We start from the raw sequence: 25,925 nt of genomic DNA, 5'->3' as shown, positions 1-25,925 counted from the left end.
TGGAAAGGATTTCTTGATTGGATAGACTTTCTTTAAAAAGGTTTTCAAATTAAATTTTTTTATTTCACTAAAATGTCCGGGGATCTGACAGAATAATAAATAATCGTATCCTTCCCAGCCCGCTTCAATCCAGCGCCGCTGCTCTGTCCTCTTTCCCAGAATGTGGTCATTGGTGGCAGCAGTGACCTCCATATACTGCTGCCGCCAATCATTGGCTTCAGTGGTAACCGCTGATGTCAGTGATTGGCTGCAGCAGTCTTAAAGAGCTCACCACTGCAGCCAATAGGTCACTGACTGCAGTGGTGCTGGGAAGGTAAATGTAAGATTATTTATTATTTTGGCAGGCCCCCAGCAGTTCAGTGAAATAAAACAACATATTGGATGATCCCAAATCAGTTTGGCCTCTGCTGTGAACTTGCTGGTGACAGAGTAAGCTCTGTGAGTACGTATCCAGCAAATCCTGGCATCTAGTTCCTTGTCTAGGGCTCTTTGTATAGTTAGTTTCTTGTGTTTATTTTAATCCAGATCCTGTTTCTGTCTGTAGTTTGTTTGTGTCCTTGCTGTTGAGTCTGTCTTGCTTTTATTCCAGTTCAGCTCTGCTCTGTTTGATTTTCTGGGTCCTAGCGCCCTCCAGTTGTTCTGTTAGGGTCAGCTGTGGCCTGTTCATCTTTTACTATCTTTGTCTGCTTGATTACCTGACTGTCATCAGCATCTTCCATCTGCTCCGTTGGCTTCATCCATTTGTGCCATCATCCGTTTACCACCATCATTTTATTCCTCTCATCTATCAGCAAGTTTCTACCTCTGTATATTTGTTACCTGATAGGGTTAATACATGCCTATGCCTAAGATTCTTGCACTTTACAGTTCAATCCTACTGTAAGTCCTGGGGGGTTTCCAAGTGCCAAGAGACACTTAGTACCCAGGAAAGGTCCACTTCTGCAGTCTTGAAAGCCATTGGTGCCATTGCATTAATTTTTATTTCATATAAACACACTTGCATTTAGAATGTTGAAATTCTGCTGGTTGCCCCTGGAAACAGACAATGCATTAGCCCCACCCGCTGTCAGACACATGACCTAACAGCTTCGTTCTGTGCCTCTGAGCTCTGCTGGTACCAGATTCTGAGCTCCCACAATGCTCTCTATGTAGGGGACCCTTCCCAGTGTGCCCATACCGCCTAAGCCCTTCTCGTGGCCACCAGCCATGGTAAATAATGTTCTGAAGCTCCCCTCCTGACTCCTGAATTTAACCATATTGCCAAACTAAGGCAACTAGAGTAGGAGGACAGAACATGGCAGCTGGCCACCACAGAGGGTTAGTTTTTGGGGAGGTATTTTGTGATGCACTGTGCTATTTGGCTCCGCTGGGGTGGTATAATGTGCTACAATATGGTATTGCTGGCCCCCACTACTTGTTTTGACCCTACCTTCTGTCAGTTTGGACCCTACTACAAAATGGGGCCACTTCAAGTTTTTTCCAGGGCCACTTTAAGTTCCCAGTCCTCCCCTGACTCTATGGTAAGACTACAATTGGCCATCATCCGTTTACCACCATCATTTTATTCCTCTCATCTATCAGCAAGTTTCTACCTCTGTATATTTGTTACCTGATAGGGTTAATACATGCCACCTAAGATTCTTGCACTTTACAGTTCAATCCTACTGTAAGTCCTGGGGGGTTTCCAAGTGCCAAGAGACACTTAGTACCCAGGAAAGGTCCACTTCTGCAGTCTTGAAAGCCATTGGTGCCATTGCATTAATTTTTATTTCATATAAACACACTTGCATTTAGAATGTTGAAATTCTGCTGGTTGCCCCTGGAAACAGACAATGCGTTAGCCCCACCCGCTGTCAGACACATGACCTAACAGCTTCGTTCTGTGCCTCTGAGCTCTGCTGGTACCAGATTCTGAGCTCCCACAATGCTCTCTATGTAGGGGACCCTTCCCAGTGTGCCCATACCGCCTAAGCCCTTCTCGTGGCCACCAGCCATGGTAAATAATGTTCTGAAGCTCCCCTCCTGACTCCTGAATTTAACCATATTGCCAAACTAAGGCAACTAGAGTAGGAGGACAGAACATGGCAGCTGGCCACCACAGAGGGTTAGTTTTTGGGGAGGTATTTTGTGATGCACTGTGCTATTTGGCTCCGCTGGGGTGGTATAATGTGCTACAATATGGTATTGCTGGCCCCCACTACTTGTTTTGACCCTACCTTCTGTCAGTTTGGACCCTACTACAAAATGGGGCCACTTCAAGTTTTTTCCAGGGCCACTTTAAGTTCCCAGTCCTCCCCTGACTCTATGGTAAGACTACAATTGGCCATCATCCGTTTACCACCATCATTTTATTCCTCTCATCTATCAGCAAGTTTCTACCTCTGTATATTTGTTACCTGATAGGGTTAATACATGCCACCTAAGATTCTTGCACTTTACAGTTCAATCCTACTGTAAGTCCTGGGGGGTTTCCAAGTGCCAAGAGACACTTAGTACCCAGGAAAGGTCCACTTCTGCAGTCTTGAAAGCCATTGGTGCCATTGCATTAATTTTTATTTCATATAAACACACTTGCATTTAGAATGTTGAAATTCTGCTGGTTGCCCCTGGAAACAAACAATGCGTTAGCCCCACCCACTGTCAGACACATGACCTAACAGCTTCGTTCTGTGCCTCTGAGCTCTGCTGGTACCAGATTCTGAGCTCCCACAATGCTCTCTATGTAGGGGACCCTTCCCAGTGTGCCCATACCGCCTAAGCCCTCCTCGTGGCCACCAGCCATGGTAAATAATGTTCTGAAGCTCCCCTCCTGACTCCTGAATTTAACCATATTGCCAAACTAAGGCAACTAGAGTAGGAGGACAGAACATGGCAGCTGGCCACCACAGAGGGTTAGTTTTTGGGGAGGTATTTTGTGATGCACTGTGCTATTTGGCTCCGCTGGGGGGGTATAATGTGCTACAATATGGTATTGCTGGCCCCCACTACTTGTTTTGACCCTACCTTCTGTCAGTTTGGACCCTACTACAAAATGGGGCCACTTCAAGTTTTTTCCAGGGCCACTTTAAGTTCCCAGTCCTCCCCTGACTCTATGGTAAGACTACAATTGGCGCTCACAGCCGTCGGATGTTTAAATGAACCAACAGCAATACATACCAACAGTGCATGTAAAGAACATGTGCATACTGCGTGCTCCACACGTATACATGAGGCACCCGATCCATGGGTTAGCGGAGTGCCATTTATTTATTTTACATGCGATTAAGCCTTTTCCGTTACACGGGACCTTCCCAGCCCGATGTTTGTGGAGACTATTTTGTAGCAGCTGTGTTTTGTTTACTCCATGTGTAATTTTCCAAATCTGCCATTTCCTTAACTCTTTGCAAAGTGAGAGCGGAGGAGGCAGAGGCACACGGCTGCTCTGTGCTCTGCGAACAGTGCTCAGTGTGTTCGCCTTGGCCCCTCGGAGACCTTATTTTCTGGTCTTTCACTGTGGCCCCGAACCCTCTGAATTACACCTAGTATACAGCTCTGGACGTCACCTTCTGCATTACATCGTCTCCTGTTCATCACTAGCCATCATTAACCTGTTGGTGCCCTGGTAAACATTAGCACCAGTAACAGAAACTTAATTGGTCTAATGGGTTTAATGTCAACATACTCCAATTAGCCAGTATATAATGAGCTCATTATTTTTTCAGTTGCCTTTCATACTGTGCATTAATATTTTCTTGGTAACAGAAAAGCCTTTCAGCAGTGAGTGCTATGGGGGACCTTGGACCATGTTGTGGATACCAGTTGATACCTCCTCTCATTATTCCATCATAGGTGCTATTTATTTGCACTTTTCCTTTGTATATGTAGCATAGTTTTATTTGATCTAGTCATACTTGCATCAGGTTCACACCAGGTTCACATCCGTTATTTGAAAAATGTACTATAATGGGGTTCGTCAGGTTTCCGTCATGGTGGCCACCATTTATTCATTCAAAATAGATCTGAGTGCCGCACTATTTTTTTTTTTTTTTTACTGAATATGCAATGGAGTCTTCAGCCCCAAAGCTTAAAGGGAACCTGTCACCTGGATTTTGGGTATAGAGCTGAAAACATGGGTTGCTAGATGGCCGCTAGCACATCCGCAATACCCAATCCCCAATCCCCATAGCTCTGTGTGCTTTTATTGTGTAAAAAAAAACGATTTGATACATATGCAAATTACCCTGAGATGAGTCAGAGCTTGAAAATATGACTCTTCTCTGGTCACACAAGTAAGAGATGACTCTTTTATGTTAATTTGCATAAAAGGCGGGAAGTACAAAAATGCATAATACTTATTGAATTCATCTGCAAATGAAATTAAAAGTGTAATTTATATGTTTAGGGTAACACAATGAACATTTAGAAACGCTCAGTGAGGGTAGCATAGGAGAGGTGACAGGTTCCCTTTAAGCTCTTTTCCGTCAGGCTTTAGTTTTTGTTTTGTTTTTTATTACAGCTAGAACAGTGTAGCATGTTGCAACAAAAACGAGGAAAACTAACTAAGGGCTCTTTCACACTTGCGTTGTCCGGATCCGGCGTGTACTCCATTTGCCGGAATTACACGCGGGATCCGGAAAAACGCAAGTGAACTTAAAGCATTTGAAGACCGATCCGTCTTCAAAATGCGTTCAGTGTTACTATGGACAAAAGTATAAAACAGGGAGGGCCCCTGGTCAGTGGACCTGAACTCAATATATGAGTCCCTCATTTAATACAACCCGGCCATTGGGGCCGAGATGTTGGCACTCCCCGTTGATATGGGGGTTCATCTATCAGCAAGGTGTGATGCCGAGTGCGGCGATTTAAATGTCTGCACTGCGAACGCTTCTCCAGCGAACCCGCCTCTCTGGTCATGTGAACAAGTGCCCCGCTTGAGATAATTGATTGGCATACTGATTTGGACATATATTTTTCTTAGATACTAGTAAAAGTTAAGTTTTATCTCCCTATCTTCACGATCTTTTGGAGGTGATTCGGTGTGGTATTTATCAATTGTGGGGAGTATTATTTGGGAACTTGCAAATTCAGTTTCCCTCTAGAGTTGTTTATATGGATCCACCATATCCTTCATGGATCATGTAAAACTGGTACTTGATGCCAAGGTGAACAGTGCCTAAATTATTCAGAGTATTCACACCTGTTTGTAAGTGGGTCAGTTTTTAGCATGTAGCCCTCGATCCTTACTTGGTACCCCAGAAGGATGCAGTAATGGAGGCAGACACAGCTGGTGCACAAAGGGTGATGGTGACTCACAATGGCACTTGGTTTGGAGATTACAGTCCCAAATGGGTACACACCTTAGCGGTTACAAGACTTTGTGTGCAGAGTGGCACACACTCAGTTTTTTTAAATGCAGTTTTTGAAGCAAAATGCTGGAGTGGATCATAAAAGGAGAGAAAGTATAAAGAACAGATACGACTTATCTCTTTTTTTTTTAATCCACTCCTTGTTTTTGTTTCAAAACCTGCATAAAAAAATCCTGCAGGTGGCCATACCCTCATAGTCTCTAATGGGTTCACAGCTTTATAGTTATAGCCTCTTAGGGGCACACAGTTTATTGGCTGCAGTCTCATTTGAGCTCACAGAGCAACTAACAGTATTTAGTTAATGGAGGACCATGATAGGATTGGCTCAAGTACAGGCCAAGGTTTCCAATGGCCATGGTACAGGAACATGCTGGAAGTGGTCCAAACCAATTGCAGGAGACACAGAGCCTCTTCCAGCTTCTTCCAGTCAAGGAGAACTCTCCCTGGCAGACATGATTCACACAGCAGTCCAGTCCAGGATCAAGGTGCTGGAAGCCATCCACAACATCTCAGCAGGGTTCATAGGGTCTCTACCTTTTCAGTGTCACATGCTGTCAACTCCTCTACAGAGAATCACCTCTGGATCTTGGCTGCACCTTAGCACAGAACCAGTGCAGCACCATGCTACTCAATCCACACACATGACCAGTTCTCAACAATAAAGGATGTTAACACAAAAAAAACATAATGAATAAACAAATCATTAGTGGTTAAATTCGGAGGGGAAAAGGTGCTAACTTTGGTGCACACCATTTTTGAAAAAAATTAAATAAAAATGTCATGGCTTTTGCAATTTTTCACTCATGGTTGTTGTGCTGTTATTCCCCTTCAGCCCAGTTTATCCATACTACATTATTACAACTCTACCTTTTACATGTGGAGATCTTTGTAAAAACCACAGATTTTGGAGATTGAAGCCCAGTTTTATTTTATTTTTTGCATCAAAGACACTGTGCTAAAATAACTGAATATGTGATGAATGTGAAATGCAAAATCTAAATATCCACTTTTTTCTTCCATGAATTCAATTTTGTTAGAATATGTTGTACAGTTAGTAATGCAGGGTTGAAGACTGGGGGGCTGGTACATGTCACATTACCTACCTAGTAACTTATCTATGTCACTCCCCAATCTGTGGCCCTGGGTTCACATGATGCATCATCACGGCTCTTCCCAAACAGCTGCTGTCAAAAAAATATCTCCTAATCAATTTAACAAGTTCTTGGTCCATTCTATTTATTTGTGGCTAGTAAATACATATATTTATATTCTTCTTTTTTTCTTTTTTTTTTTACCTAGAAGCTATATCTTTTAATGAAGATTAACTTTCTCCCCTTTAACAGGGCCCTAGATGTGAATCAATCCCATGATGCAACATGTGTCCCCAGCACCAGCTCTGTCAATGATGGCCACCCAGAGTGTGCCGCCACCCCCTTACCAAGAGAGCCCACAGGTGAGTGCAGACAAACATGGTGTGCTGATGAGAAAAGCTACACCATGACTGGTCAAGGACCCTACTCAAGGTCTGACCCCAATCCATCACTATGTAATATTGGACTGATGCTAAAGCTTGTCATAGACAGAAGCTTGTCAGATCCTGCCTATCGCAATGAGATCTGAGATCGTGGCCTTTGGATGGATTGTGAATTGTCTATATAATGGGGTGCTTCAAGGTCCATTTAGTGAATTCTGAAGTAAACCTACATTTCTCAAGTAATTCTACCTCCTCTTTTTTTATACTGACTCTGTGTTTTAATCCTGGCTGGATGATCTGCTGCAGTATTCAATATTTTCCAAGTTGATGCTCTTTGGACATGCCATGATAATACATGGTCCAGGGCGGCATTGGATTGAATTACATCCCTGTAGTGTGTGCTGAGCGCACCCAACGGGAAGAACTTTAGACTCTCAAGAACAACCTTAACCATCTGCAGAGGCTGAGGTTGCTGCATTCTGCACAGATTCATCAGCAGCTGGAAGAGGTTTAGGGCTAAAAGGATTAGCTGAGAGAATCAAATACCTCAGATCTGCAGAAATAGAAGAGTTAGTTAAGTGTGAAGAGTCTAATTAAATTCACATTTTACTGCAAATAAACTCATCACAGCTGCTGAACGATGGACCCTGCCCTCCCCAGGGATTCTGAACCCATTCTCTTCCTCCTGTTTGATTCTAGAGCACCCTGGTGAAGAATTTTCCTGTCATTTGTGTAGCTCCCGCATATTCTGAAGTGCAGTACAGAATTGTGTTGCAGAGACTGTGCACACATTTATTGTTACAGACAAGAGAAGACGCTGGGCTTTAGACAGCCCAAAATTCAGGTGTGCTATTCTGGCACAAATTCACCAACCGAATAGGTGGTAAAAAATAGAGACTAGACAGAGATAAAGATAAATTATCCACTGTGATAAATCTGGTATACTCTTAGACTGTCTAGCTTACGTTTTCAGTATTAGTAATTCTACCTGCAGTGGCCGAGTTTGGGGTGCCCCCAACGCTACACTGTTCCCCCATGGACACTGTTGAGGTGTCACCATGTGTTGCTGCCCGTTGAAGGGGATTGTAAGACAAGAGAATCAGGTTTTGCAGTAAACTAATATGCTTCTTTACTGGAGGAACTTAAGTGCAAAATAATGCTGGAAATGCACTAAGCTGGCTTCTCCAGTGTCTTCGCTAGCAGAAGAAGGTTTTGTGCCAAGGAAAGGCCTGAGATAGCTGTCCCTCTCCCTCAGATAGCTGGTACCCTGGCCCAAGGGCTAGTGGCCCAGGATCTGTAGTCACTTGCGTATTCTGGCAGAGTCTCTTCTACTAAACACTGGACCCTATCTGCAGACAACTATGGGCTCTAACTGCTCTCTTGTATACAGTTTCTAACTGAAGTAGAACCTTCTAGTGGGAGGGGTGGAGTGAGAAAGACTGCAATGAGCAGTTGAAACGTTGCACAGGGGAAATAAAGAGGGTCGTTTTTTCACCGTACCGTATCTTGGAGTGCTGCCTCTTCTTTGAAAAACCTACAACCCAGTTTCTAACTGAAGTAGAACCTTCTAGTGGGAGGGGTGGAGTGAAGAAGCACAACCTAAACAGAAATAATGTTGCAATTCCAGTCTGTCATACACTTGTATACACTAGACTAATTAAGCAGTTCTTCCAGTCATAAACAAGTCTTCAGACTTAAACAGATCAAACCAGACAGTCAAAAGGTCAGTGTATCTGTTTTTCCCCTTCAAAACTTTGTATTCCCTTATAGTAACTGTGGAAGATTTTTTACTTCTCCGTGCACAGATAGAAAGTCCCAAGGTCTCTCAGTATTAGCTGGCTGTGCATTAAAGGGGTTGGCCACCATACGCATAAAAAAATAAAATTACTGTCCCCAGATAACAACTAAAGTGTCACACCGGTGACAGGTTTGAGAAGGTCTGAAAGATCATTAGTGATCTGACAGCCTCTTTTGGTTTCACTTTGTCTGTGTTGCTTGTATGTCCACACCTGTTCAGGTGTGGATCATGTGACCTTTACCTCCCCCTATTTAGTTTGACTTCACCCATCACTCCTTGCTCTGGAAAGCTTCATTTGGTGTTGGAAGAGCTGGAGTGTGGTTCTAGTTGAAGTCCTGATCATCAATCATCCATCATCCTTAGAAGTTAAGTGTTCCGCTTGTTGTGTTTTGTATTCCTCCCCCCCCCCCCCCCCTCTGTTGTTTACTAAGCCTCAGTGAGACTCTGGTTCCTTCACCAGGGAAGGAGCGGGTTGTCTCTGCCCTGTCATTTAGTCTAGGGCATCCGAGGGCCACCAGGGTTTTCTAGGTTCCTGTGTATGGGCATCTCTACCATCGAGAGGTGCCCATACGGATAGGAGTTAGGGCCAGGAGCAGGGTTTTATAGGTGGTGACCCTTTTCCTTCCCTAGCGGTGAGGCCTAGTGTCTTTTCCCTTCCGTCTTGTTGTCTTTTGGTGTTCTCCCCTACTACATCCGTGACATTATCCAGAGCCCAATACCACCATTTTTTGTTCTGATCTGTGCAGCTATGGATGCTATGACTGCACTGGTCAAACAGCTGCAGAATTTGACTTTGGAGGTAGCAGACCTCCGTGCGATGGTTTTGCAGATTCAGAGCTCACAGGCTGCTGGTTCCGGTGGTGGGTTCCAGACCTGCCCTGAACCAAAGGTAGCTCTCCTGGACAGGTTTTCCGGGGGTAGTGACAATTTCATCCGGTTCAGGGAGTCATGTAAATTATACTTTAGGCTTCGTCCATACTCTTCTGGTGATGAGTGTCAACGTGTGGGTATGATTATTTCATTGCTTAAAGAGGACGCCCAAGCTTTTTCTCTGCCGACCGGATCACCGTCCCTCCGGTCAGTAGATGAATTCTTTAGAGCCTTGGGTCTTATCTTTGATGACCCGGATCGGATCTCTCAGGCCGAGACCAAGTTATGGGGTTTGCGGCAGGGAGAACGTTCTGCGGAGACCTTTTTCTCTGAATTTAGGAGATGGGCTACGGATACAGAGAGGAACGATTCTGCTTTCCGTAGCCAATTCTGCCAGGGTCTCTCTGAGAGACTGCAGGATGCATTGGCTTTTCATGACAATCCTGAGTCATTGGAAGCAGCTATGTCCCTTGCTGTATGTCTTGATAGACGCCTGAGGGAGAGATCTAGGGGTCCTCACCTTCAGAACGTACTGTCCAATAAGGGTACTGCTTCCTTTGACACTTATGGTGGAGAGACACTGGTGGTTTTGCCTTGTGATGAGCCTATGCAGTTAGGAGGAGCTACTCCTGGAACTACTGGCAAAAGCTTGGGTCATGTGAAAGGAGTCTGCTTTTGTTGTGGCAAGAAGGGACATTTTGTGAATATTTGTCCGTACTTGCAGCATCAAGGTGTAAACAAAAGGAAAGAAAAGTTTAATCCCCAAATTACTAATGGTAGTGTGGGTGGGCAGCAAGAAAACCTACTTTTGTCTTTTACTGGTAGTACCCGTTTTCTCCTGTAAGCCGAGGTGGCGCTAGAGTCCAAAACTGTGAAAATCAAAGCATTTATCGACAGTGGGGCAGGAGTTAACTTGATTGATGGACAGTTTGTACGCATTCACGGGTTGACTACTAATGCATTAGAGAATAGTATTTCTGTCTTTGCAATTGACTCAGCACCTCTCGCCCAAAAATGCCTGTCGCAGGTAGTGAATGACAGTGAGTGGGTGATTTGCATCAGGAATCTATCTCCTGTTATGTGTTGGAGGGTCTGCCTGCTCCATTGGTTTTTGGGGTTTACCAACTACTACCGTAAATTTATCTTGAACTATTCATTGGTGGTTAAACCTTTAACAGACATGACTAGGAAGGGTGCTGATATTTCTATCTGGTCTGATGCGGCATTACAGGCCTTTTCTGCTGTGAAAGAATGTTTTGCTTTGGCCCCTATTCTGGTGCAACCGGACGTGTCTCAGCCATTTATTGTTGAGGTTGACGCGTCAGAGGTTGGGGTAGGAGCAATATTGTCGCAGGGTCCTTCACCCAGTAAATGGCACGCATGTGCATTTTTCTCTCGACTGCTGAAAGGAATTATGATGTGGGGAATAGGGAATTGATGGCCATTAAGTTGGCGTTCGAGGAATGGCGGCATTGGTTGGAAGGAGCAATTCATCCTATTACGGTAATTACGGATCACAAGAATCTGGCCTACTTGGAGTCGGCTAAGCGACTGAACCCAAGGCAGGCCAGATGGTCATTGTTTTTCACCAGATTTAACTCCATCGTCACTTACCGCCCTGGGCTTAGTCACGTAGCTTTCCTGGGGGGGGGGGGGGGGGGGTCCCTAGTCCCATTTTATCTGAAGGAGTAGTTATTTCCGCTCTTTATCCTGATCTCGAGGCCAGGGTGTTGGAGGCACAGGAGGATGCTCCGGACTCTTCTCCTCAGGGGAAATTGTTTGTTTTCCCCGAATTACGTCACAAGGTGTTCGAGTAACATAACTGTACGATGCTTGCTGGGCACCCTGGGAGCAGATCGACTATCGATCTCATCTCTCGCAGATTCTGGTGGCCGGGGTTGCTTAAGTGTATTGAGGACTATGTGTCAGCTTGTGGTACCTGTGCACGTGCTATGGTGACACATACTCGGCCTTCCGGATCTCTGCTTCCATTGTCCATCCAGTCCAGACCTTGGACCCATTTGTCCATGGATTTTATCACGGATTTACCGAATTCTTCAGGAAAGACCGTGATTCTGGTGGTTGTCGATCGTTTTAGTAAAATGGCACACTTTATTGCATTACCTAGTCTACCCAATGCTAAAACTCTTGCGCAGGTGTTTGTCGACAACATCGTGAAACTACATGGCATTCCCTCTGATGTGGTGTCTGATAGAGGGACTCAGTTTGTTTCCAAATTCTGGAGAGCGTTCTGTACTCGTCTGGGTGTACAATTGTCCTTCTCTTCGGCTTTTCATCCTCATTCGAACGGACAGACGGAGCGCACTAATCAGAATCTGGAGACTTACTTGAGATGTTTTGTTTCAGAGAATCAGGAATAGTGGTCTTCATTTTTGTCGTTAGCTGAGTTTGCTATAAATAACCGTAGACAGGAATCCACTGATAAGTCGCCGTTTTTTGGGGCATATGAGTTCCATCCACAGTTTGGTACATTTTCTGGTGCTCATAATTCCGGCATTCCTGAGGAGGAACGATTTTCCTCTTCTTTGTCTTCTATTTGGCGGAAAATCCAAAATAACCTGGAAAAGATGGGCAACAGGTATAAGCGTGCGGCTGACAGGAGACGTTTGAGTGGTCCAGACCTGAGAGTGGGTGATTCTGTGTGGCTGTCTACGAGAAACATTAAACTTAAGGTACCTTCTTGGAAGTTGGGACCAAAATGTATTGGTCCATATAAGATCACTGCCATTGTAACCCTGTAGCCTTCCATCTTGAACTTCCTCAGGCATTGAAAATCCATAACGTATTTCATAAATCGTTCTTAAAGAAATGTGTTGAACCTGTTGAGTCATCCTCCTTGCCTCCTGCTCCTGTCATGGTGGACGGAAATTTGGAATTTCAGATCAGCAGGATTGTGGACTCCCGAGTTCTCCGGAGATCCCTCCAGCATCTCGTTCATTGGAGAGGGTATGGACCAGAGGAGAGGATGTGGGTTCCAGCGACCGATGTTAATGCTAGTCGTCTGGTGAGAGCATTCCACAGAGCTCATCCTGATAAGGTCGGTCCTAGGTGCCCGGAGGTCACCCGTAGAAAGGGGGGGTACTTTCACACCGGTGACAGGTTTGAGAAGGTCTGAAAGATTATCTGCTCATTAGTGATCTGACAGCCTCTTTTGGTTTCACTTTGTCTGTGTTGCTTGTATGTCCACACCTCCTGTTCAGGTGTGGATCATGTGACCTTTACCTCTCCCTATTTAGTTTGACTTCACCCATCACTCCTTGCTCTGCATAGCTTCATTTGGTGTTGGAAGAGCTGGAGTGTGGTTCTAGTTGAAGTCCTGATCATCCATCATCCTTAGAAGTTAAGTGTTCCGCTTGTTGTGTTTTGTATTCCTCCCCCCCCCCCCCCCTGTTGTTTACTAGGCCTCAGTGAGACACTGGTTCCTTCACCAGGGAAGGAGCGGGTTGTCTCTGCCCTGTCATTTAGTCTAGGGCATCCGAGGGCCACCAGGGTTTTCTAGGTTCCTGTGTATGGTCATCTCTACCATCGAGAGGTGCCCATACAGATAGGAGTTAGGGCCAGGAGCAGGGTTTTATAGGTGGAGAGCCTTTCCCTAGCAGTGAGGCCTAGTGTCTTTTCCCTTCCGTCTTGTTGTCTTTTGGTGTTCTCCCCTAATACATCCGTGACATTAAGCCAAGAGGTATTAGTATAATGAGAGATATACTGTGTATGTATAATTTTTCTAATGTGTTCAGCATAGTATGCTCCCATAGATGAGAGGCTCTGTGGGTGGAGCAGCTTCAAAGCGAAAAAAAAATCCCAGCATGCATCACAGCAAGCATCTTCAGAGGAGTGGTCACATGACATCCCTGCCAACTGTAATACCATAGTAACAACATCACTTCAGGTGTCATTTCATTATAGATAGAGAAGTGATTTTGACGCCCAGGATATGGTCAAAAGGACATTAGTCTGGTTTATACATTACCAATATATATCGGCACTAAACGAATATCAGGAGCAATATCATCTGAATTATTATCCTGATATATTCCTCCTATATACTGGACTACCAAACTGGCAACCACATAAGTGACTTTTTCACTTAAAAAAATAAAAAATTACTGTTTCTATTTTTATCCTTATTTTTAGTTTTTACCCTTATTTTTATATTCTATTTTTGAAGTTGATCAACTACAGCAAACAATGCTTATGTGATATATTGTCTCTATATATAGTGGATGTCTGATAGGATTAACCCTAATGTTTCAGGGAGATTAGTCACACATCCACATATTTGTATGTGCACTTTATGTTAATAATAAATCTGTATATATTTCTTTACCAGCCAACTATTGATTATACATACAGTGCCAGATAGCTGAGTGCCCCCCAACCAATCCTTTATCTTATATATATATATATTATATATATATATATATATATATATATATATATATATATATATATAGTCCCAGGAAATCCACGGCACTTCCTTAAGTAAAAACGTAAGTGTTTATTCACCAAAAATACTGGAGTATTTCTGGTGAATAAACACTTACGTTTTTACTTAAGGAAGTGCCGTGGATTTCCTGGGACTATTCGTTTTTGAAGCCTGGCTTGCTTCATTAGCCGCTGGCACCCGTCATCACAAACTAGTGTTGTGCTGTTCACAGTTGCTGAATACTTGCTATATATATATATATATATATATATATATATATATATAACATATATACATGTATATATACATACACATATATACATCTCCTCCTCCATGACGGGTACATAGTTCTCCAGGGCTTCCCTGGAGAAGGCTTGTACGATGACCTTCTTCATGTGCTTGTGCTGGCTGTCTATGTCTCTGTAGCACCATGATATGGAGGTGGGCCAGTACCTGCTTCCCCCTGGCACTATGGGGCTGCCTTTCTTTGGAGAAACCTTGCAGATGGTGCTACAGAGACGTAAATTCCTGCAACTGAAGCTCAGAAAGTACGGACACATCTACAAGACGCATCTGTTTGGATCCCGGACCGTGCGCATCATGGGCGCTGAAAACATGCGGCAGATCCTCCTGGTGGAGCGCAAGCTGGTGTCCGTGCACTGGCCGGAATCAGTCCGTACCATCCTGGGGGCCAACTGCCTCTTCAATCTGCATGACAGCCAGCACAAGCACATGAAGAAACACATATATACATGTATATATTTATTAAAATTTACTTTACAGGGGCTCTGTAAATTATGGCCAGGGGATCCGCTCCTACTAGGCTGCCCGCTCCGGACTCTGACAGGAATAAGCTGTACAGACAGAACAAGCAGAGTCGGAGCAGGGAGCGTGCCAGTGGCAGGGGCAGACTGGGCATGCGCTGCTCTTAGGCAGATGAAGAAAAGCAGTGCATGCGCAGTTACACTACAGGCATGGACGAGCTTTCTCTAAAGCTCCTCCATGTTGCGTGCAACCATGGATGGATTCGGCTGCAGGGAAGAGCGGGCTCAGGGGGCATGGCTTCAGATAATAGAAAATATAGGCAGATCTGCTTAATGACATATATTAGGAAATTAACTTTTTCCCTGCCTCCCACACAGTTGTAGCAAACACATGGAGAGTGGCCAACCTCTTTAACCTTTTCCACAGTGCTGTGCAGATATACTGCAATAACAGTGCAAATGAATAGGATATATTGCAACAAACATATAAAATGCAGTTCAAAATCTAAAACAGTATGAGTGTAAACAATGGCATAAATCCCAGTCCAAGTTAACCCTTCAAGGTGCAATAAAGTTGATGGCTATGGGCAAATGTCCATACTCCAAAGTACCCTTGCTCCAGGGCACTACATACACCAGAGTATCCACTTCCATCAGTCCCTTTCGACAATAAACAAAAAACACCAGGGCAGGCTTAAACCCAGGACCCCAGAGCTGCAAGACAACCGTCCGAACAATTGGTATACATTTATCAATAGTGTCCTATGAGCAGCACTTCGTTATAGACACATAGGCCAACTCATGGCTGTAGTAGAAAAAATTAGCACAAGTCAATAATAAATTTGGCTCCACTTTTCCCATGTGAAGCACTTTTTTTGAAATCTATCAGAGGATGAAATTAAGCACTGAGCAATACTTGGTGGACATCACCTGCACCATTTTTAAATGCACGTATCCAACATCCAACTCTGTTGAAATTGGAACTGGCTAAACATCCATATTCACTACAAATCCACAGTGCGTTTTAACACAATATGGTACTGGGGTACTTGTTGTAATCTTAATTTCATATGGATATATAAAAAATACTGTACTCGGTAAGCAACGTGTGACATCTGAAAGTAGACTATAGAACATCGGTGGGGAACCTATGGCACGAGAGCTCTGAGTGCCGCCTCTTGCACCCGCACCCTGGAAAAAATCTATGGTGTACCAATACGCCTTAGACTTTTCCTGGCATTCATCAGCGCAGGGAATGTAGGCAGGCGATTACAGTTAAATGATAAAGTACATGGAAGATATACTATATTGCACTGTAGTATTCAGGTTAAATTGCCGTGTTGGCACTTTGTGATAAATAAGTGGGTTTTGGTTTGCAGTTTGGGCACTCGGTCTCTAAAAGATTCGCCATCACTGCTATAGAAGGACCAATGGATCTCTAATGATAAAATCAGAGAAACAATTCAACTAGTGAAAAAAGTAACCAGACGGCTGCACCCAACAGGGTAATATATTCCATGACATTCTTTGAAAAAGCAAAAACCTATGTCTGGCTTTTTTAAGATCCTTCTAGACCAGGGATCAGGAACCTCCGGCATTACAGCTGTTGTTAAACTACAATTCCCAGCATGCTCCATTCACATCTATGGGAGTTTTAGACAACAGCTGAGTGAGCGTGCACGTTGGGAATTGTAGTTTCACAACAGCTGAAGTGCCGAAAGTTGCTGATCCCTGTTCTAAACCATAATTTGTGCCTAGTATATTTAAAATCTCAAATAAATGAAACAAGAACTTTGGTGAAATACCAAGCACCCACTGGGACAGTATCTCTAAGGCTGGGGCTGCATGGTGGAGATGCTGTAGAAATGACCCCAGAATCACAAAACACCAACACTGCTGGATTTATTTTCAATTCTTGGGTCACAGTAACCCTAAGGTTTCTGCAGATTATAATCACAGGATCACTCAACTCATGTTTGTACACAGACTCTACAATCTAGCTAGATTTCTTTTCTAGTATTATAAGACAAATAATTGTCCATAATGCTGATGCCGGAAGCCAATTAGTGGTAAGAATTTACCCAAAGCTGATGAAATTCTAGGAGGACATAACATATATTTTTCATACAAAGATCTCACTTGATCCCAGATTATGTTTCTTAGGGGATGCATCTAAAAAAGATGGCAGAACCATCCACAGACAAATACAGTTCCGCCATACTTATTTCCTTATTTGTGGCCCATAATGTTACCACCCAGCTTTGGCTTTCTGGTAACTTCCCTACTTTTAAGCTTTGACTTGCTCTGAGAAAGAATTTTACACTAGAATTGTGACCAAATTTTGGTGGCAACTGTATTTTAGGCCACACCGATTTCCCCCCTAAGCCTACCCTTTTTTCAGTCAGACATGTCCTCTTGGCAAGCTAGGTGCAATGGATTTTTCTAAAATTAGATATGCCAAATTGCGCCAATTTGTAGTACACATATGACAGGGTCTAGATGCAGTCACATTATTATAATTAGACCGATTTTATTTTGATGCCCAAATAATAAATTATATTTGCCTAAAGCAGGAAGTAAACTGTAGAATAAAAGATCTGCCAGAACCTGCCTGTGTTGTTCCATATACACGCAGTGGGTGACAACAGATCTCCATAAGGCCTCATGCACACGACCGTTGTTGTGTTCCGTGTCCGTTGTTCTGTTTTCCGTGATTTTCTGCGGACCCATTGACTTTCAATGGGTCCGTTGAAAACTTGGATAATGCACCGTTTGTCATCCGCGTCCGTGATCCGTGTTTCCAGTCCGTCAAAAAAATATGACCTGTCCTATTTTTTTCACGGACAACAGTTCGCGGACCCATTGAAGTCAATGGGTCCGTGAAAAAACACGGAGGCACACAAGATTGTGTCCGTTTTTTTTCTATCATTTGCAAGGCAAACTTGACTTAGATTTTTTTTTTCACTTTTCATGTCTGGTGATCCTCCAAAAATCAAGGAAGACACACGGAAACGGATCACGGAACAACGGAACAGCTTTTTGCAGACTGCAAAAAAATACTGTCGTGTGCATGAGGCCTTATCCTGTGTGATGTACAGTTGTCACAGAGAGATCTCTAGGGTTGTGCCACCTTTAGATGACATATGGCTATTGCTACAGTCATCTTATCCAACCCTTCCTTTATTTCTGGTGTGATACTTGCAATATGGAAAATGTGGAATATCCACAAAAACAGGTTGTGTGTGTCTTTGAGGGGAAAGAGGGTAAAATTTAATTGCGCTAAATGATTTGTTTGGTTTGAAATGACCTGGCTGATTCCAACCTTAGACCTCATTCACACGTCCATGGCGACAAGATGGTCAGTGGTTCATCCGTGAGAATGTTTGTGAGGAATCTGTGTTTGGTCCGTGTGTCTGATTATCCCCTCTGTGTGTGTCATCCGTATTCCACAGACACTACTAGGCTGAAAATTACTTTCCAGAACATCTCCTACCAATGGTCCATGAAAACCACAGACCAACCAAGGATGGCATCTGTGTTGTGTCCGTAGTTTCCACAGACCTATAGACTTTAATGTGCATGAGGGATCTGTACTTATGGACAAAATAGGGCGTGCTTCCGTGGTGTCACCTGGACCCACGGTCCGTGGAAAACCACTGGTGTGTAATACCTGAGAGGTCCATGGAGACCACTGACAGCACACATTCGCGAATCACTGACGTGTGAAACAGGTCTTACCTAGCATTAAACATCAAAATGAAGGTATCAAGTGTCTTCCTCATCAGAATTTGTACCATTTCCTGATATTTCTGAGCTGTTGCAAATTAACACTGATTTTCTCATTATTAAGCCTCTCGCTCTCATTTGCATGGCCCATTTACATAGCATCGCTTGCTGTTTTTAGTGATAAATATTCATAAACACGTTTCTGTGCATTTTTATGGGTAAAGGTCACATTGTAACAAATTGTATCCTGTATCCGGGCTCTGCGAGCGAGGCAACCGATGCCCAATGTAATAGTATTTAATGTCAAGTGGTCGTACAGGTAAATAACCATACGAAATGACGCTTACAACAGCAGATTACCACAGATATTATATTAGATGGAATTCTCTACTTGGTACTTACTAGATATGTTTATAACATTGGGGTACAGTTTTAAAAAATAATTGCAGACAGCTTTATGGCTATTTTGCATCCTTGGGTGAACCTGTTTCCATCAATTTTTCAATCAGTTTTCATCCGTTTTTAATGGTCGCTAAAAACGGATGAATTTCATTGGCTTTTATTTTAACCCCAACCCCTGCAGTGCCTTCAGAATATATTTTGGTCTCCACAGTGCCCTCAGTATAAATAATTTCCCTCTGTAGTGCCCCCAGGACATATAATGACCACCATAGTGTGCCCCGTATATATAATTCCCCCCATCCCCTGTAGGGCCAACAAATAAAAAGAATTACTCGCCTCACTGCAGGCATGCAGGGGAACACCTGTTCTTGCTCCACACTGGAGGCATCAGGACCTGACATTCCAAGCATGATCATGTGACGCTACATCAGGTCCTGCTGCCTCCAGTGCAAATCAAAAGCAAGTGTTCCCGTGTGTGCCTGTGGTTAGGTGAGTTTTGTTTTTTACATATGTATCCAAATTGAATGGCCGATAGAAGGCTGCACCTCTGTCTAAACGACCATTCAAAACAGACCCATTGATTTCAGTGGGATTCATCTGGCCATCAAGGCCAAAAATAGTACATGGAAGTGTGTTAGTCACTGGCCATTAAAAAAAATTGTCATATGAATGGTCCCATAGACTGCAATGGTTCTGAAAACAGACATGTCTGTCATACTGACATGGCAAGACCAGTCGTATATTGCATAAGACAACCCTTGTGCAGAACTTGCATAGGGCCATGGACCATATATTTTTTTATTTGTGCACATTTTTTGCAGACAAAATCTCTTTTTTTCAATATGCCCCTCAAACAACGGTATTTTTAAATGGTCTTATGATCCAGTAGCGATTTATTCTATCCTGTAAGTAGCATGCTTCTGACTGCAATTAAAACCAGGTCAAAACCACATTTATCAAATATGCTTCACATGTAAAAACCGAGACCTCAATGAAAACCCTAGCAAAAACTGCATACATTTTTTTCTTCTGATGCACCTACTGCACCATCTGAATACTCCCTAAGGACTCTATTACACCCAATTTTTTCTGCATTTTTAAACACTTGTAAAATCACCATAAATTTCAAGTGTTTTTCATTGTCTTTCTTTTTACAACAGTTTTGGGTAACAATTTTTATTACGAACCTGCTTTTTTTCTGGTGTCCTATAGAGAAGTCCATGAGAAGAACATGTCATACCCAGAGCATGTTGACCCCAAAAACACTTCAAAAACACCACCTCTCTATTTAAATGGTGGAACATGTGGCCCATTCTTGTGATTATTTGGCCAAAGTGTTTTTTGGTCCTAAAAATTGAAAAAAAAAGACTGTTTAAAAGAAATGTAGTATAACATAAGGATGGTATTTCAGCTTTCTTCTCTTTACAAAGAAATCTACTAGTCTAAAATTCACTAAAATTATCTAAATGCCCTGTTTGCCCTGTGTTTGGTACCCCTCATCGCTCAACCAATTGTCTATGTTCCAGGTTACCAAAAGAAAGCTCTTCAAATGAAGGACTTGGTGGCTTTGGTGTCCTGGACCACGCATGCATTGTGCATTCGCTTTAATACCAGTTCACCCGTTATACAATTGTATTGAGTTCTTGTGACATTTTAATTAGGATATTTTCTAGTAATGTGACCCCCTATGTATGCATCCTCCATATTAATAAGCATGGGACATCACCTAGTTAATTCCATTTGTATGGTTTGACTTTCCTCAGCTGGATGGATTACACAAGAGGTCATTCTTAAAGCTTCCACTTTCCTTATTTTTGATCCAGCTGATATGAAATAAAGATTTATTTCAGGAAGGAGAAATCTATTTAGAGATAAACTGTTTTGCTTGCAGCCGTAACAATGGAGCGAAGCGCTTGCTGAATTGGCCCCCAGCAGCTCTATAAATCTGAAGCATCACCGTCCTTCCCAGAGCAAGATGCAATAACAACGTCTCAGCTGGTGGTTGTTTTGAAGCTGGGAGCTGACTGGTTCCAGATTTACATTTTCATTGCGTTGGGTCGCTGCTCCTTTTATCTCCGCTGCCTCTGTCCTTTTCAATTAGAGTTCCGATAAACGAGGAAAGGAAGGCTTTTATGCAGGTCTGAGGTGTGCTGCATATCACACTATGAAGATTGCGCTCAGATTGGAATAATCGCCCACATATGGCCAAAAATATAGAACAGAGCGAGCTTAGAAACAAATCTGCAAACGCCAGGTGGCGTGTTTACTGGTCCGACGTAATTACTTTATCTCAAGGGAGTTTTAGGACTTATCTCGGTGACCTTGTCTCTTGTGCACGCTACAAATGAGCGTTTCTTTGCTATTCTGTATCTTTTGCATACATCTGATGGGATTTTTCAAGCCCCCTGTGCCAGGAAAGTGGTGCCAAAAAGTTGCAAATTTGCAACTTTTTCCCCTTTTACAGTGACCACTTTTCTAAAATGTGGGCGAGAGGAGGTGTGGCCTAAGCAGCCTGATGGATTTACCAATAGCTGACAGCAAGGAAGCTGTCTTACATTTAGAGCTGGCACTGGATGTGCCGAAATTATGGAGAGGCCTGCTCCTCTTTATAACTTCAGCGGATCCACCGCCAGCTCAGGGCTTTATTAAAGGGATTCTGTCACCAGATTTAACCCTATTAAGCTAGCTGACATTAGCGATGTGCTAATGTCAGCTAAACCTAACTAGCCTATTCCTACTTTTATCTATGCCACCGTTACACCAGAAATCTAACTTTTATAATATGCTAATTAGCCTCTAGGAGCGGGGGGGGGGGGGGCGTTGTTCCTGCTCCTAGAGGCTCCGTTCTCCCACCTTTGTCGCCTCCCTCCAAGTCCTGATTGACAGGGCCAGGCAGCGCTCGCATCTGTCTGCCAGCCCTGTGGACTGGTGACATCTTTCGCCGTTCAGTATTCGGTGCAGGCGTGGTGAAGAAGCTGGCAGCCTGCGAGCGTCTTTCCCTCACCGTGCCTGTGCCGAATGCTGAACGGTGCGAGATTTCACCAGTCCACAGGGCTGGCAGACAGATGCGAGCGCTGCCTGGTCCTGTCAATCAGGACTTGGAGGGAGGCGACAAAGGTGGGAGAACGGAGCCTCTAGGAGCAGGAACAACGCCCCCCCCCCACTCCTAGAGGCTAATAAGCATATTATAAAAGTTAGATTTCTGGCGTAACGGGGGCATAGATAAAAATAGGAATAGGCTAGTTAGGTTCAGCTGACATTAGCACATCGCTAATGTCAGCTAGCTTAATAGGGTTAAATCTGGTGACAGAAACTCTTTAAGACCGGCATCTAAAACGCCAGTCTTAATAAATGTGCCCCATAAATTATATACAGATTTCTGTGCATTTCCACACCAAATATTGTGTATTTGCTGCAGATCTCACCTTTGCATTGCAAAGGGTGAAATCAACACAAAAAATTGGAGATTTGTGTAATCTAATACACTTTATTGGTACTTTATTACACTACGGTTATTAGTTCTTTATGTCTTTTCAGCCTGCTACTCCTAGAAATGTTCCTACTCGCTGACAAAAAGCCGAGGTCATGAAAACGATGAGGAATTTAAATGCAAAGCGTATTAAGACAGTTTTGTTTTCTCTGGGAATCCTGTGCATTGTTTACTGTGCCATGTACATAGTGTAATTGTGCCCTCACCTTCAGAACTCATGCCTGCCCCCCATTACTAACACCTATGTACTCTTGTGTCTGAGCAGATGACGGCCACGGCTCAGCAGACTGCCAAGGCCCAGCCAGTCCACCTCCCAGCATCCTCCGCGGCAACAAACCCTGTCCCTGGTGCACCGATTGACCCTCAGGCTCAGCTGGAAGCTGACAAGCGTGCTGTCTACAGGTACTTGAAAGAGCTTCTTGCAGACTCTGTAAAATGCTAATGCTCAGCTCCATAGTGATGTGCCAAGGTACAGTGTGAATTCAGCCTCGGGCGAACTTGTCAGCATGATTCTTGTGTTAGGAGAACTTGTCATTGCGTCTCTCTCCCTTTTCATTTCTTCAACAGCATGACTTTAAAATGGGATTAAAGACAAAGCTGAGATCTGTGATTGCAGTAGGTGCGGATGGCAGAGCTCCTGACGAGGCTCTCGTGTTCCTCTGGGCTCTGACTTCTCCCCATGTTCTTGGTGTATTTTCACTGGTTTTGTATCTCTACAAGAGCCATCTCTGATGATTATGGACCCAGCTCTGCTTTATCCAGTCACTGGGGCGGACCATTACGTACTGTAAGGGCCTCATGTTCAGGATTTAGTGACACTGAGCTAGAGGTCACACTTTGTGTCTATTAAAAGAGGACCTGTCACCTCTCCTGACATGTCTGTTATAGTATCTACTTGCATTCCCTGTGTAATAACATTTCTGGAGCATCTGTTCTCATGACTCTATGTTGTGCCATTCCTCTGTTATTCCTGCCAGAAGTCATGAATAAATTGCTAACCGTCTGCAGTGAAGGTCCAGCTGTGTCTTATCAGGTGGGGGGTGTCCCGACACAGTCTGACACTGGTAAATCTGATTGGACAGCGTCAGACTGTGCAGAGACGCCTGCTGAATCGGTATTATCCATCTGGACCTTCATTGCTAATTCTAGTATTAATAACTTCTAGCTAGAAGAATAAAGGAACGGTACAACATAGAGTCATAAGAAAAGATGCTCCAGAAATGTTATTACAGGGGGGATGCAACTAGATACTATAACAGACATGTCAGGAGAGGTGACAGGTCCAATGTGGTGCAGAGATAGACCCCTTTCTCTGACCCTATATGCAGTACCCCAGCTTTACTGCAAATGGTTAATTTGCTACTAATGGGTTAATGTCCATTGTTAAAGCCTCTTTCACACGACCGTTTTTTTTTTTCCGTTTACAGTATACAGTTCTTTGTATTCCGTATACGGTCCGTATACGGAACCATTCATTTCAATTGTTCTGCAAAAAAACTGAATGTACTCCGTATGCATTCCGTTTCCGTATTTCCGTTTTTCCGTTCCATTGAAAGATAGAACATGTCCTATTATTGCCCGCAAATCACGTTCCGTGGCTCCATTCAAGTCAATGGGTCCGCAAAAAATGCATCCGTATGTCTTCCGTATCCGTTCCGTTCTTGCGGAACCATCTATTGAAAAGGTTATTCCCAGCCCAATTTTTTCTATGTAATTACTGTATACTGTATATACCATATGGAAAAACGGAACAGAAACGGAAACACAACGGAAACAACAAACGGAACAACGGATCTGTGAAAAACAGTCCACAAAACACTGAAAAACCCACACGGTCGCGTGAAAGAGGCCTAATTCTGATGCACTTTTCCTATCTGATGTTTGTTATCCAAGAGCTGTAATAGGAACACCATTTAGTTATGTTGCCCTGCTCAGTGGGCCGAGGCCGGCCCTTCTTCTCTGGGTCCCGAGCTTGTTAGTTCAAGCAGAAGTGAGGCCTGCGGTAAGGAACCTTCATCCTCGCATGCCAACCAGCTACCGCCATCCTCTGAGAGAGAAAGAAGTACAGACTTTATAGACTGTGAGGGTGCAATAGCTCTTATGTGGCAACAGGCCTTACTTGTAGTGAAGAGTGTACTTCGCCTCAGGTGCCCCCCAAGCTTTTACCACAGTTTAGCTACCCGCTGGAGAGTCTACACCCTGCTGTGGGAATTGTAGTACATATTGTGAATGTGCATCCCTCTGGTTGACTTGGAAAGAAGTCTGAAGCTGACAACTCGAGCAAGTTTTCCGTCCGGGTGTGATGCGTGTAGTGAACATCCGGACTGAATCCTGACCCATTCATTTCAATGTCTCTGTGCACATGATCGTCGTTTATCACTCATTATTTCTGCGTTTGGGGAAAAAAAAATCATCACAGAATGTTCAATATTGTGCGTTTTTCACGCAGCCCTGACCCCATAGAAGTGAATGGGACTGGCGTGGAAAACAGAAGGCATCCGGATGCAATGTGTTTTCCACTGATTGTTGCTGGAGATGTAGATTGTTATTCTTCAGTTTTTCTTTACGCGTGTGAAAAAATGCATGCAATCCAGATGCAAAAACTGCACAAACTGAACACAATCGCAGAAAAAACTGATTGAACTTGTGTGCAAAACCATCAGTTTTTTCCTGAACACAATCTGTATCGCTCATGTGAAAGGGGGCTAAACCTGACAACATCAAGGGCACCTCACTGGGCAGGAGCCCCAGGACTCAGGAAGTGCCCAGAGGGAAGAAAGGGTGCTCCCTCCATTCACTGCTGCACGGCCCTAGAGAGGGCCAGAGTGAGGACAGCCACTGTGAACCACTACTACTCCCATCTTACTCACAGCTTTCCCCCTGTGGGCTGCTTGCTGCATATACCACCTATTGGTTGGATCTGTGCAGTAGATTATACTTTTTTGGTTACTTCATAATTAAGTCTAAAATGAGACGTACCAAATTGCACCATTTTCCAAATTTCTTTTTGCTGTCAGTGATGGAAAGCACTCTTACATCCAGAAGCTGATCATGTCCATTTGGCACACTGATTGCGTTATTATGTGAGAGCATTTATTCAGTCATGCACCTTGGGTATTTCAACAGCATCTGAAGAATGTAACCAAGGTTTGCATTCACTGACAGCAAGCATACAGTTTAAAATTGGTAGGAATTAGAAAGTTGTAGAACTTTTTACTATACATTCAATAAGCTTTTCCCTGATTGACAGGCGCACGTGAGATGACCATACAGGAACCTGCCCTTATCTATCAAGAAGGAGAGGGAGGGACTAGCGCAGGAACCACGAAAAGCAAGGGTGCACAGAGTGGCTTGGACCCGCCCTCAGGGCACCTAACTGCTCATTTGCATATGGATTAAAAGTAGTTTTCTCCAGAATGAAGCAATGGATCGCTAAGTGAAAGCTATCATTGCATTGGGAGAGATTTATCAAACTGGTGTAAAGTAGAACTGGCTCAGTTGCCCATAGCAACCAATCAGATTCCACATCTCATTACTCACAGCTCCTTTGGAAAATGAAAAGTGGAAACTTATTGGTTGCTATGGGCAACTAAGCCTGTTCTACTTTACACC

At 43.7% G+C, this 25,925-nt stretch overlaps 1 protein-coding gene across 4 annotated transcripts in view; it reads left to right on the top strand.

The window, feature by feature from the left end:
- Positions 1–25,925, top strand: part of PKNOX2 (PBX/knotted 1 homeobox 2) — a 394,029-nt gene that overhangs the window by 290,820 nt on the left and 77,284 nt on the right. For 3 of the 4 annotated variants that reach the window (XM_040431111.1, XM_040431113.1, XM_040431112.1), the window contains 2 exons: positions 6,689–6,798; positions 22,579–22,715. In XM_040431111.1, the coding sequence (XP_040287045.1) occupies positions 6,712–6,798; positions 22,579–22,715 (224 nt within the window). In that variant the 5' untranslated portion in view covers positions 6,689–6,711. The remainder of the gene's footprint in view (positions 1–6,688; positions 6,799–22,578; positions 22,716–25,925) is intronic. The other variant, XM_040431114.1, reaches the window with a different exon arrangement.

Source organism: Bufo bufo, chromosome 1 (assembly GCF_905171765.1).
Source record: "Bufo bufo chromosome 1, aBufBuf1.1, whole genome shotgun sequence".
Lineage (NCBI taxonomy): Eukaryota > Metazoa > Chordata > Amphibia > Anura > Bufonidae > Bufo > Bufo bufo.
This window is presented reverse-complemented; position numbering and strand designations above follow the sequence as displayed.